The sequence below is a fragment of the Triturus cristatus genome, chromosome 8 (genome assembly GCF_964204655.1).
Source record: "Triturus cristatus chromosome 8, aTriCri1.1, whole genome shotgun sequence".
Classification (NCBI taxonomy): Eukaryota; Metazoa; Chordata; class Amphibia; order Caudata; family Salamandridae; genus Triturus; species Triturus cristatus.
In genome coordinates, this window is record NC_140591.1 from 364,182,040 (window position 1) to 364,194,532 (window position 12,493).

Consider the following 12,493-nt stretch of genomic DNA (forward strand, 5'->3'; position numbering starts at 1 on the left):
CGTCACTCTTGTTCTGATATGGCGGCTTCCTCCAGAGAAATTTACATCTGTTTCTAAGCACACCTCTTAACTTGGCTAGTTATGGGTCTGTGTGTCGTGCAGCAAAGACACTGAACTCACCCGATGGGCCCGCAGGCAGGCCCGTGGTTTGAGAGGAAGCGGACTTTCGATGTAGACCATGTTCATGTCTGGACTTAAGAGATGTTCTCTCTTCACGTGGAATGCAAACACTTGTATTTAAACCACTGTAATAAATATATATATATATATATATGTATGTAAAGCACTCCGTCAGGAACTCCCAAATTAATCCAGGAAAGACGAACACAGACCCAAAAGTTAATGCAAGGTTGTTTATTGGATCCAAACACCACGCCACACCACGCCCCACCGCCATGACGCGTTTCGGCCTTCACGATGTATGTATGTGTGTGTGTGTTTGTATGTATGTATGTATATATATATATATAAATATATACACACTCACTCACACTCACACTCTCACTCTCTCTCTTCTATTTCGCTGTTTAATGTCATTGTTGAGTGAAGGGAGACCCGTGACCCATGACTAACCAAATGTGAAGACTCAAGTGGGTCATTATGTTCCTCCCCTTCCCCACCAATTTTGGTAATAAATGATATATTGCACCCTGCAGTTCTGCATATATGGTTTGTGCATAGCGTTTTTGTAAGCGTATTTGTTTTAAAAATGTACATAACCACAATCAGGATACAAGAGGTAAATTTGTGCAGTAATATAGCATCACCTTGAAGAAACTTTATAAATGTTCAGAGTTGTTTTTTGTGTAAAGTAATTGTAACATGTAATCGGCGAGGCTATAAAGAGGGTATTTCTCATGTCAATTTTGTTATGCTGTAGTAATAAGCTGGAATTTGAACTTTGTACTTTAGTAATACATGTCGGACTCTACATTTATTAGTACTGTTGCTCTAACAGAAGTTATTGAACCGCATTTATTTTGAGCTCTGTAGCATAAATATGTCATGCCACTGAAAGTACATGTTGTCCAGTATCGCAAGTTCTTTAGAGTATCTGTACTAATAAATGCAAATTCCCACATTTATTACTACAGTGCTATGGTCAAATGCCATAATATCACCACAGGAGTGCAATACAATTACTGCTTTATGACTCAAAGATTGCAAGTCGCAATGACTGCACAGGGGCACAACTTTGCTGTTAGTCACAAGGCTCTGCAATGTGATTTTACCTCACTGCACACATTTAACCCTCCATCCTGATGTTGATAAATGTATTTTTTTTTAAATCCAAACATATATGTAAAAATGCCATGGTGCAAACCATGTATGGAAATGTGCAAAGTGTAACATGCTTTTTATCTGCATTGTCGATGGACAAGAGGGACATCATGTCCCCATGCTCGCCTCTCATGAGTCACCACCCAACTAAAGACACTCCTACGCCTCACTGCCCCATATTCTTTGGCGTAAGTGAGAATATTTTATTATCCTGTTTTTGTTAATTGCTCTTCCATTCAAGCAAAGTTTCAATTTGAAGACAGCAGGCCGCCCCTGTTTCACAGGAAACAGCCTTTGCATCAGACTGTATGTTTGTATCCATGGATTGAGTTTCCATGAAATAAGCTCCCATTTACTGCAAAAAACCTGAAACATTACCTTTTAACCATGCATGTGGATCGTTATTTATCGGATGCAATCAATAACAATGCAATATTGGTGAATTTGTAATCCGTCCGTAAGCGTCAGGTAACCTATTCATGTGGATGTAGGCAAACCGTATAACCCTTAAAAGACTTAATGGTAAAGCATGCACAAACAGTTGTTAATTTTCTCTGGTAAGGCTCATATTACTGAACATATACATTTTTCTTTCTTTGCTTCTGGACACATGGCATCAAACAGGCTATTTCATGCATTAGCAATGCAAAGACTATAAATGACTTGTATCTCCCAAATATATTAGTGATATTAACGTAGTGATCCAGCGTTTTCAGGGCCCATTTTCCTTGCCATATATCTTTCTCTGACGGATCTTTCTTAAATGCACTGAGGGGTGAGAGAGTTATTATGTCATCAGTCAATACCAATTAACAGTGTAACCCATTTGGCCACACAATGAGGACCGGGAATTGGAAATTCTAGTTAAGAAGGTTAATTACAGATTAATTAAATCAAGTTCAGGTACACAACAAGTAACACCATACTTTAAAGGTACAGAATAACAACAGGTAAGCCCAACCTCCGAAAGAAATTAAGGCAGACCAATATTAGACAGAGAAACAATTCAGTCACATCAATACAAAAGATCAATACAAGGAGTTGATTCTGAGAGAAAAGTCTAAAGGCCCTCATCTATACATTGAGTAATCTAAATCAAAGTCCAAGCTACAAGGATGGTTCTGTACCCTAAAGGACCTCCAAATGCAGTGAATTTCCATAGAGGAAATTAGAACAAGGCAGGGTAAGTTAAGTAGGAAGGTATCAGCATTTCCGAAGCTGGGTCAAGAATCTTCTATGGGTCCGAGAATAAGCGTTAGCCTAAGCCACACTTGGGAACGAATCAAAGGTAAGCATAGAGGTCTGAACCTCTCAAAGTCTCTAGGAAGAGTTCTAAGCATTTAGGGGAAAGTCACTGAAGGGATGTTAATAAGAATCTGAAAGGCATCTGCAAGGAATCTGGAAAGCATCTGAATCTCAAATGGTGTGAACACTAAGTTATAACAGGCAAGGGTCCTCTGGGTAACATCTCTTTGTACGTATCATCACGGTCCATTGTTCGCATCCATTTCTCACATTGCAGACTGCAACATCAGGTAAAAATCTCACACATTGACATGGGAACAACATCTTCTCAAGCACAGGTTAGATCGCAACATTGCTGAATAGGTGTTAGACTTGGCATCTTTGGCGTGGCTTCCCCTGACTTTTGCCTCTACCTCCTGTATTTTTGATGCTGTACTGGATTTAGTTTTTGCTGACTTAGATGCTTTTTTTTTGCAGAGTTTGATACAGCGCAAACTTGACTCGAATCCAATCAGGTATCAGAGCGCTTTACACAGCACCAGTTACGTTACATGAGGACACACATTCATTCTTTGTTCGGCACGGGGAGATTAAGTGATTTGCCCAGAATCACAGGATGTTCAGTGTCGTTACCGAGACTCGAACCCAGTTCCCCAGGTCCGAAGTCGAGCGCCCTAGCCGTTAGGCCAACTCCTCTCCCCAAGATGTAGGCTTAGATGCTTTGGACACTTCGCTACTGCTGATCAGTGTCAATGTGCAAGTGCTCCCTATGTAAATTGTCATTACAAATGGTTCTTCCTGATTGGCATATTTGATTTACTGGTAAGTCCCTAATAGAGTGCACTGTGTGCACCAGGGCCTGTAAATCAAATGCTACTAGTGGGCATGCAGCACTGATTGTGCCATCCACATGAGTAGCCCATTAAATGTACCTCATACCTGCCACTGCAGTGTCTGTGTGCAGTTTTGAACTCCCATATCGACCTGGCAAGAGCACCCACTTGCCAGGCCATCACCTTCCATTTTCTTACATGTAAACCACCCCTCGGGTAGGCCCAAGGTAGCCTCCTGGGCACGGTGCAGTGCATGTGAAAGGTAGTGATGGTGAAATACTGCCAATTTCGTTTTTCACTACTGAAAGGCTATCTGTCCCATAGGATAGCATGGGAGATACTTTGTAACATCTTACAAGTATAACTTCCCACTGGGACAAGATAGAGGAAATATGTTTAGGCTCTCTGAATTCAGAATTTAATAACATATCTTTTAGTAAAGATGGTTTAAATTGTGTGTTTGAAAATGCCACTTTCAGAAAGTAGGCATTTTCTTGTTTAACCATTATGCGTGCCTCTGCTGTTTGTGGATTGACTGTCTGGTTTTGGAGTGACAGGGGCTGGGGATGTGCATTCACTGTAGACAGCCACTGGAGAGTTGAGGTGTGCCTGGCTCTTCCTGGATGACTCAGAGCTGAGCTGGATTGACCTTGACTGCATTTAGAGTAGTAGGAAGAGATTTCCTTGCACCTGAATAGGGCCGGTCTCCCTTGCACAATGCTGTCTCCGCCACCTGTGATCGTACCACACTAGTGAGGACAGAACTGGTTTGAACTGGGCTCAGAGAGCCTTGCACAAAGAAGAACAAAGACAAAATGGGCTAAAAGTAGTGGACCTTAAACCCCAGAAATTTAGATCACTTCTGGACTCAAGAGGAACCTTTGCCGAGGAGAAGAGCTGGAGAGATGTGAGGAGTAGTACTGCCCCTTTGCTGTGTGGGGTTGGCCTGCAGTTGCTGCTTCTGCCAAGGAAAGGATAAAGACTGAAACTTTGCTGAGAAACCTGCTTGAAGAAGAATCTCCAAGGGCCTGTGTGTGCTGGCCTCCTGTGCTGAAGTCTCAGGGACACAAAGACTTCACCCCCTGCCCCCCTGAACTATATTGCTGAAAGTAATCACCTGCCAGGAGGCACCTGATCCAGATTTGGGCCTCTGGAGGTTATTCCTGCTGTTGGGAGTTGGAAGAAACCTAAGAGACACAAGAAAAGCAATGTACGACGTCATCAGCGACGACGACGCGACCTGCACACGACCTGCATAAAGTGCATGACGCACCGCCTTGCCTGCACTGCAGCTCCGATGCCATTCATTGCCTGGCGACGCCTGCAGTTATCGGCCTTCCCGACGCCAGTGCCTTCATCCTATTATGGCGGCACCGATAACCGCTAAGGGTGACTCCACAAACTTGCCGACTTCGCATGGCCTCAACGAAACCGATGCCTCACCGCCGATGCAACCGACTTCCCCTGACCTGGATTCGACACATAGCCTCCACGCAGACACAACGCCTCGCCTATCTCGTGGCAGCCAGGTAGCTGGCCCCGACCTCTGCGCTGACGCCTCACTTCCACGACGCCATGCATAGTCATAGACTTTGTTTTCCAAGGTACTGTTTGTTTGGGGGACCGTGTGACTCTGTGCCAGACACTGCGCACCTCGTGGTCCGCGCCGTACTTTGGATTTATTGCTGTCACAATGTTGTAATGCCCCCAGGTGGAGCTATTTGTTTCAAACTAGCTTTATTTTGGAAACAACTGCTTTGAAGTGCTATTTTACTACATGTATGCTGGATTTTTGCCATTTTGGTCTTGTTGAGTTTAGATAAAGATTTTATTTTTCTAAACTGGTGTGGTGTCCATTTGTGGTGTTATCACTGTGTGACTGTGTGTTTCGAGTGAAAATACTGTACTCATTGCCTTTGGTATAAGCCTGTTTGCTCGTGCCAAGCTACCAAGGGGGGTGAGCATGGGTTATCTAGAGTGTGTATCCCCCTTACCCTGACTAGAAGCAAAGGTCCCTACTTGAACAAAGGTACCTACGTCTGCCAATTCGAGACCCCCAATTCTAACAATAGGCCTTTCAGTTGATGCTCTGGCTTCTCATGTTCTTTCGTCGATGTCTTCTTCTCAGACTCTCTCCTCTATCACTAGCACAGTAATGTATCTATTCTCAAACTAACAATGCATTTGAATACCTGCAAAAATGTCACATTAGCAGAAAATGGAAAACATTATTTATGCAGCATGGTGAAATACAGGCCTAGTCAGGACAAGTTTAAAGCATTAAATCAATGGTGCACATTTAATATGCTTGTGCACATTTAAACACAAATGAATAGAAATTTCTAGTGCATTAGATTCACATTACATGTAACATGCAGTAAATCCCTGGGTATAATCGTATGTAAGCATAGCTAGAACTACATTTAGATGTAATATATATGTGACATTAGTGCATATATTACATAAACTCTTTGTCGCTTCAAAAGAAATCGCACTGCATATATGAGGAGGGTTTCTATTTAGTTTGCTAGCCAATAAATGTTAGCCAAGGTATTAAAGCACACATTATGAAAGTCGAATTTCATCTTTATCGTATGTACATTATCTACTACGTAAGGACGATTTATGTCATCAAGACTTCAAATAATATATCAGTCTGTTATGGTAAAACCCACAATGTGAGTATCCTCTACTCCTACAGTGAATGCACTCTTTAATAATGATGTGAAGTGCAGCAATTACATTAATCGCTAATCCACACAAGAAACGTCTGCTAAGTGCATGCCCATGTAATGTATCTATCAAGTACTTGTGAGTATAAAGGGTGGGCAATTTTGCGCTGCACCAGTGGCAAAGATTCCTCCTTCAGAAAAGTGTTGATTACCGATCCATTCTGTGGCTGCTTCATTTAGGACTCTTCCTGTATAATGTCAGTGTAGATCATGTTCTGGCGGGGGCAGGCCTCCATTTGATTGTCTTATCACCTTCATATCTGCAAGGCTTTGTGTTTATTTTGTCTGCTATGACTGTGATCCCCTCACCTGTTACTAAACACTTTCCTTTCTGTCCGTGATTGTCTTGTACTAAGTATGTCAAGTGGTGTAAGTAATATCCAAACAGCGCTCAAATATGCCAGCGGGACTTTTAATATGTGAAGCTTCACAAGTGACATACTGCTAAGCTGTTCCAGAGTGTTGCCAATTAAATTGGTCACTCCTAAAATATGCCATGTTGCTTCTAATGTGTGGGTGAAAACATTGTCACAAGAGAACAGCTCTACGTGCTGCATCACACTTCTGTTAAGCTCTGGTCTTAATGCTGTCCCGTATTGGAGTCTTACCTACTGCTGCCGAGCTGGTTGCAAACAGCAGGTTGTGAGACGGTGGTGAGTGTGTGCTACATCAGCTATATACAAGCAACACTGTTTCTGTCCATGGCACCAGCACACTTCTCCTGCCACCTCTGTCATTTCTTGAAGCGGTACAGCAGCAGGTAGCAGCTTTCACCGCTCTTTTCAACCCAACAGTAATGACTGATAGGAAAGTGAATGTGGAAATATGCGAGGGGTAAGGAGGGAGAATTGCAGTCACAGAAAGCAAATGGGGTTCAGTCAGACTCTTCAGAGGTGAAATGCCTGTTTGGAAAAGCAGGAATCACAGCGGCAGACATTGGCACCGCAGGAGAGTCCTTAGGGGGTGTCATACTTGGTTCTTCAGAGAAGGTAACTTCGGGGACCTTTGACTCAACATCCATAGCAGTTAACGCTAAATACAAAATCAGTCTGCAACAGCTTTTAGCTTTCAGCTAAACATCTGTGACTCTTAGTAGATATGAAGGAGCAGTCCATGGCTTATCTCAAGGGAGGACCCTATGTACAGGGCAGCACAATTACCACAGTAGCAATAAAATGTGAATGTCCAGACAAGGTTGTGTGTCTTGCCATCTCTGTAAGAATACAACAATATATTACATTTGTGATCAAATCATTTGAAAGCAGAGCCACAATCCAAAGCCTTTTACACTAATCTGACTCAGTAATGGTACAAAGAACCACTAATGTCACAGTGAGAATGGTCATCTCTAGTGGGTACCAGACCGTGTTTAAAGTTGATCTTAACCATTATAGAGTATTAAAGCCAGAGCTTTGGCTTCAAACATTTTTTATGTTCCTAAAACTCTAGTGTTTGCAGAGTTCTGGTGTTTTGATGTTTTCATAGCTCTGGTCTGCCAGCTGGCACATGTCTCTGGACCAGCTGCCTGGCCAAATTGGTGCTGGACTGCTGTTAAAATGGGAGCAGAGAAGCAGATATTAAACCAATACACAGGTTGATGCATAAAGAAATGTGTTCTCCAGGTAGAGTCGCTGTCCTCTCATTTACACAGGTAGCAGTCTATCTCTCTTGCACCAACATTTGCCTTAGGTGTTTGAGTGGCTCAGCGGATGTCCACAAATCCATCACTAAGGCTGATTCCTCAGCAATCTGCCACCATCTTGTGCTTAGGGATAGAGAGGGCATCAGCACTTATCTGCAGTGCAGGGGCTTCTACACAGGACAAGGTCAGGTGTAGGCAGACAAGCAGAGCTTCAAACCTGTCAAACGCTTAGTCTTATCCAGGAAAAAGTGGGTAGCACACGCTGGAACTAAGCTACCGCAGAGGACCCCACACATCTCCCAGTTCAGATGATCTCAGGAAACTGCATGATGGCTGCAAGTTAGAGGGACAAAGCTGGACAGCTGAGCTAAAGCCCACTGCACTTAAGTGCATGTTGCATTCTGCAGATTGTAAGATCCAGCTAGCCAGCCTGGGTCTGTGTTTGCTTCCACACAGAGTAGTTTGAGACCGGGACAGTTCCTTACCTAGAATACATTGAAGTCCTGAAACAAAAATGTGAGTGTTAAGATGTTCCTCTGTAGGCAGCATCCATCCTCCATCGTGCAAGCTCCATACTTACTCAGAACTAAACGATCGCTGATAGTTATTAATGGCCCTACCATAAGGTGCACCAGTAATGATCATAAAGCCTTTCCTGGTCACATGTTTTAATGTTCACAAAGGGTTACACCAGTGGTTACTGTTCACGGTGTTTACGAACATTCTGTTTAATCAAAACAAATCTAGACTGATAGGATCGCTATCAAGATCGCTCATATTAATTCTACTATAATGCGTGTGAGGGTGAGAACCAATGAAGTTTCTACCTATTCCTAGGTCACAACAAGGGTGTGCCACGTGAAGCACATTAGGGGTCACATGTATGACTGTTTTTAGCTGTCGCAAATGGAGATTCAGGCTGTTTGCAACTGCTAAAAAGGGTTTTAGCATATATCAACCCTATTTTGTGAGGCAGTAACCTGTTACGGACTGGCAAAATAGGGTTTGTGAGTCGCTATTAGGAAAGGGCGTGCCAAGGGCATCCCTTCCTAATAGCAAGTCGCATGGGGGTGTACGATTGTTTTGCAACCGAAATGTGATCGTAAAACAATCTCAGTTTGCTGCCTACTTCAAGTAGGTGGTAAGCCACTCGCAAACAGGAAGGGGTCTGCAGGGGACCCCTTGCCCTTTGTGACTGGCATCGAAAACGTTTTTTAAGAGCAGGCAGTGGTCCCACGGACTACTCTTAAAAAAATTAAACAAACGGTTCATTTTTCTTTCTGAAACACATCCCGTTTTCCTTTGAGGAAAACAGGTTGCATTAAAAAAAAAGTTGCTTTATTTGAAAGCAAACACAGACATGGTGGTCTGCTGTACCCAGCAGGCCACCATCCCTGTGTTATTGCCCATTCCCAATGGGTCTCAAATAGCGACCTGTCTCATGAATATTGATGAGGCAGGTCATTTGCTACCTCATTGGCAATCACAAAATGTGTCTGAGACACATTGGAACATTTCCTTTTGCAACTCGCAAATTGTGTGTCGCTAAAATTTGCGAATTGCGAGTTGAAAAAGGTAATGGTCATACATGTGTAATTAGTTGTGCAGTTTTATGGATTCCTAGGGATTAGTGGCGGCTCCACAAAGTTTGCCACAAAGTAAAAATTCAGGGGAACATCCATGGACAAAGGAAAAGCAGCAGAATGTCACAACCATTGTACTAGTCATGTTTTTTCATCTCTTCAAGTATGAGTTATGCTTGTGCATCTCTTGTGATATGTCCTGCTAATATATTATTACAGTCCTTTGAGCCAAAGATAGTGGAATTGATCACACCAAATACCAGAACTAGACAGAGAGGGGGCATTGTAACTCCTGCGCTGATAGTAAATAAATTCATATAATCCACAATATTCTTATTCAAATTATTTTCACTCTTTGTGTTTTAATTGGGCGTCTTATGCTGAAGATGTATGATCATTATATGCAGTTTGCTAAATGATTAATCTTGCCCCTTAGCAGCGTACATAGCTAATTGGAGCAAAGAACAGAAGAATCCCTATAATGTGTTAATTGGTCACATGACTTGTAGTGCAATTAGTACTCAAGATATTAATCATTTTATGACTTTTATTCTAATTATTGAAAAAAGTCAGATTTCGGTTTGTGACTTGCAGTTTTGAAAAACGTATTATTTGCAAAGCAGATTGTCTTCAACAAATGCAGCCAGTTCAAAAAATAAAGATTAAAAGATGAATCTCTGTGCTGTTCCTTGCCTCCATAAGCACATTTGTTTCTCTGACATTTTTAGATACACCTGCTGTATTTCCAGACATTAAAGAAAAAGATGTTACAACACCCAGTGAGGACATGCACTTAGAGACCTCCATTCCCCACACAGACTCTGGCATCGGGGACGAGCACATACCGAGCATCTTGAATGGATCGGACTTGGAGGCAAGCTTAGGCCCCGATGTTATGAGTGAGCTGATGTCCACCATATCGTCGGAGGTGAAGAAATCGCAGGAGAGCTTGGCGGAGAGCCCCACTGACATGCTGAAGCCCACATCCACCATATCCAGCATCAGCCAAAGCAAAGGCATTAACATCAAAGAAATACTCAAGAGCCTGGTGGCCGCCCCGTTGGAGATTGCCGAGTGTGGTCCTGACCCGGTCCCCTATCCTGATCCTGCATTGAAGAGAGAAACCCACGCTATTCTTCCCATGCAGTTTCATTCATTTGACCGGTAATATTTTGCTGTTATTTTTGGGAATTCTGAGTTTGTAAATGTGGTTAGATTTGTTTTCACTGATTTTGAGTGATTCATAGTATACAGGAAAAGAAACATCCGAATGGCATCAATCATAGGACCCACAAGGTTTGTGCAGAAATCCTGGTAAGTGGCTTCTAGATTGTCTATGACCACATTTAAGCCTTGAATTGCATTGCCATTTTGGCGGATAACTGCCGACACAAAAGAGAGACTAACACGCAGCCATCAATCATTATAGCAATCCATCACCAGCGGGAACTACCACTAACAAACCTTTCACTTGCGCATTCATTGTATTTGTTAAAGAAGTCTCACATAGGGGTACATTACATTCATTTTGATATCTGGTAAATTTGTTGCTCTCGTAGATACAACGCCTGGTATATTATATATCTATTGTGCATCGACTTTAGACATACACGTTTTACCAGTTAGCATATATTAAGATAAAAATTGCCCATTGAGTAAATTGACCTAAAACCGACAAGCAAATAATTCCCAACAATTCACTGTAGTGGCGAGGGCTTGAATTACGCGCTGTTTTGAAAAAAATATGCAAAAACACAGGTAGCTCCTATTGACCTCAGTATTTTCAATATCCCTTTCTGAATGCTAAGCTTACTGTGGCACAGTTCACACCTACTTTACCCCGTGTGTATACTTTATCTTGTGCACCCTCCAATGGTTGAGCCAGTAATTACGTAAATTTGCACTGATAAATAGGATTTACGAAGCAGAAATGTCACCAATGTAGCAAAACTATTATTTGTTCCAAGGTGTGCCAACCTGCAGACCTTTGTGACCCTTTAAAAAAAATCCACCGTGAAAAAATCAGAGATGTTGTCCCGTCAAGATTAAAATATTTCCGTTTTCAGGAGGGAAGCAGAAGTAGGAAGTGCAACCACAAAAATGATCTTCCTGATGCTTTGTGCACTCTATTTGCACACGCAAATTTACTCCAAAGTACGTTATAGTAAGTTTGCTAATTGGGTTGGAAAGTTTTCCAGACAGCCCCGAAAATATGATCACCGAGCAGACAAAAAGAAAAACTGTGCAAATTCACATTTGCGCAGCACTTGACTCTTGTTATCCTGCCCTGAGGACATTCTGCTCGAAAACGTGCATGGGATGTATGACTTCGGATGTTTGTGATTCCCATGAGAGTGGTGCATCCTTGCAGATCGCAGGCATGATTCTGCAAATCGCAGGCATGATTCTGCGATTCGCAGATATCCAGCCTTTAGGCAAAAACTATTGTAAATCACCCACTACCTACCTCCCTGCTTGTAATGAGTACATTCTTGGGGTGGTATTATTTGGTCAGATAAATCGAATAATGCAGTACTTGTTACCATGGCAATAGACTTCCTTATTAACAGAGAGTCTTTACACTTGCTATCGACTGAAACAAGCATTTTCCCAAAATCTAGTGTCAGATGTGAAACCTCTGATACGCATTCCAATAAAGCAATCCAGTGCCCGCTTTATGTTTCAGTATTTAAATACAATCATAATGTGATCAATCTAAAAATCATTTAGCAAATTTTACACTAAAATGGGATTAATAATGTAACCGGTTTGAATGATCACTTGAGTTTTCTTCGCTTTTGTAAGATTTCACTAGAAAAAATAGTTACCATGTCACTTCAGAAATATGAAACTAAAGATAATTAGCAAACGTATGGATGCAGTTCATAATGTTTACAGCGAGCATTTGTCTGACGCGTGGGTATAAGAATCCATAGATGGAAACTGTGAACACAAAAAGTAGATTGCTGCCAATAAAGGATCTGTTACACAAAACATGTTGAATGACTGCTGTGACTGGCAGTGCAAGATTAAAAAGAGTGAAGCACATTGAGAGGGATTCTCAAAGAATATCTATGAATCTGATCTCTCTGTTTACAAAGATCAAAGGCAGGAGGATATAGGAATATAAGGAAAGGATCCCAGTTTCAAATGGTGCTCCTCAAACCTTGCGACAGT

General features: G+C 42.1%; 1 protein-coding gene and 1 long non-coding RNA gene across 7 annotated transcripts in view; one reads left to right on the forward strand and one right to left on the reverse strand.

Moving 5' to 3' along the window:
• The window catches only part of NBEA (neurobeachin), a 1,788,010-nt gene that overhangs the window by 776,726 nt on the left and 998,791 nt on the right, over nucleotides 1-12,493 (forward strand). For all 6 annotated transcript variants that reach the window (XM_085621699.1, XM_085621702.1, XM_085621701.1 and 3 more), the window contains one exon: nucleotides 10,045-10,480. In XM_085621699.1, coding sequence (XP_085477825.1) covers nucleotides 10,045-10,480 — 436 coding nt within the window. The remainder of the gene's footprint in view (nucleotides 1-10,044; nucleotides 10,481-12,493) is intronic.
• The window catches only part of LOC146802134 (uncharacterized), a 54,277-nt gene that overhangs the window by 17,771 nt on the left and 24,013 nt on the right, over nucleotides 1-12,493 (reverse strand). The gene's annotated exons all lie outside the window — the stretch shown is intronic.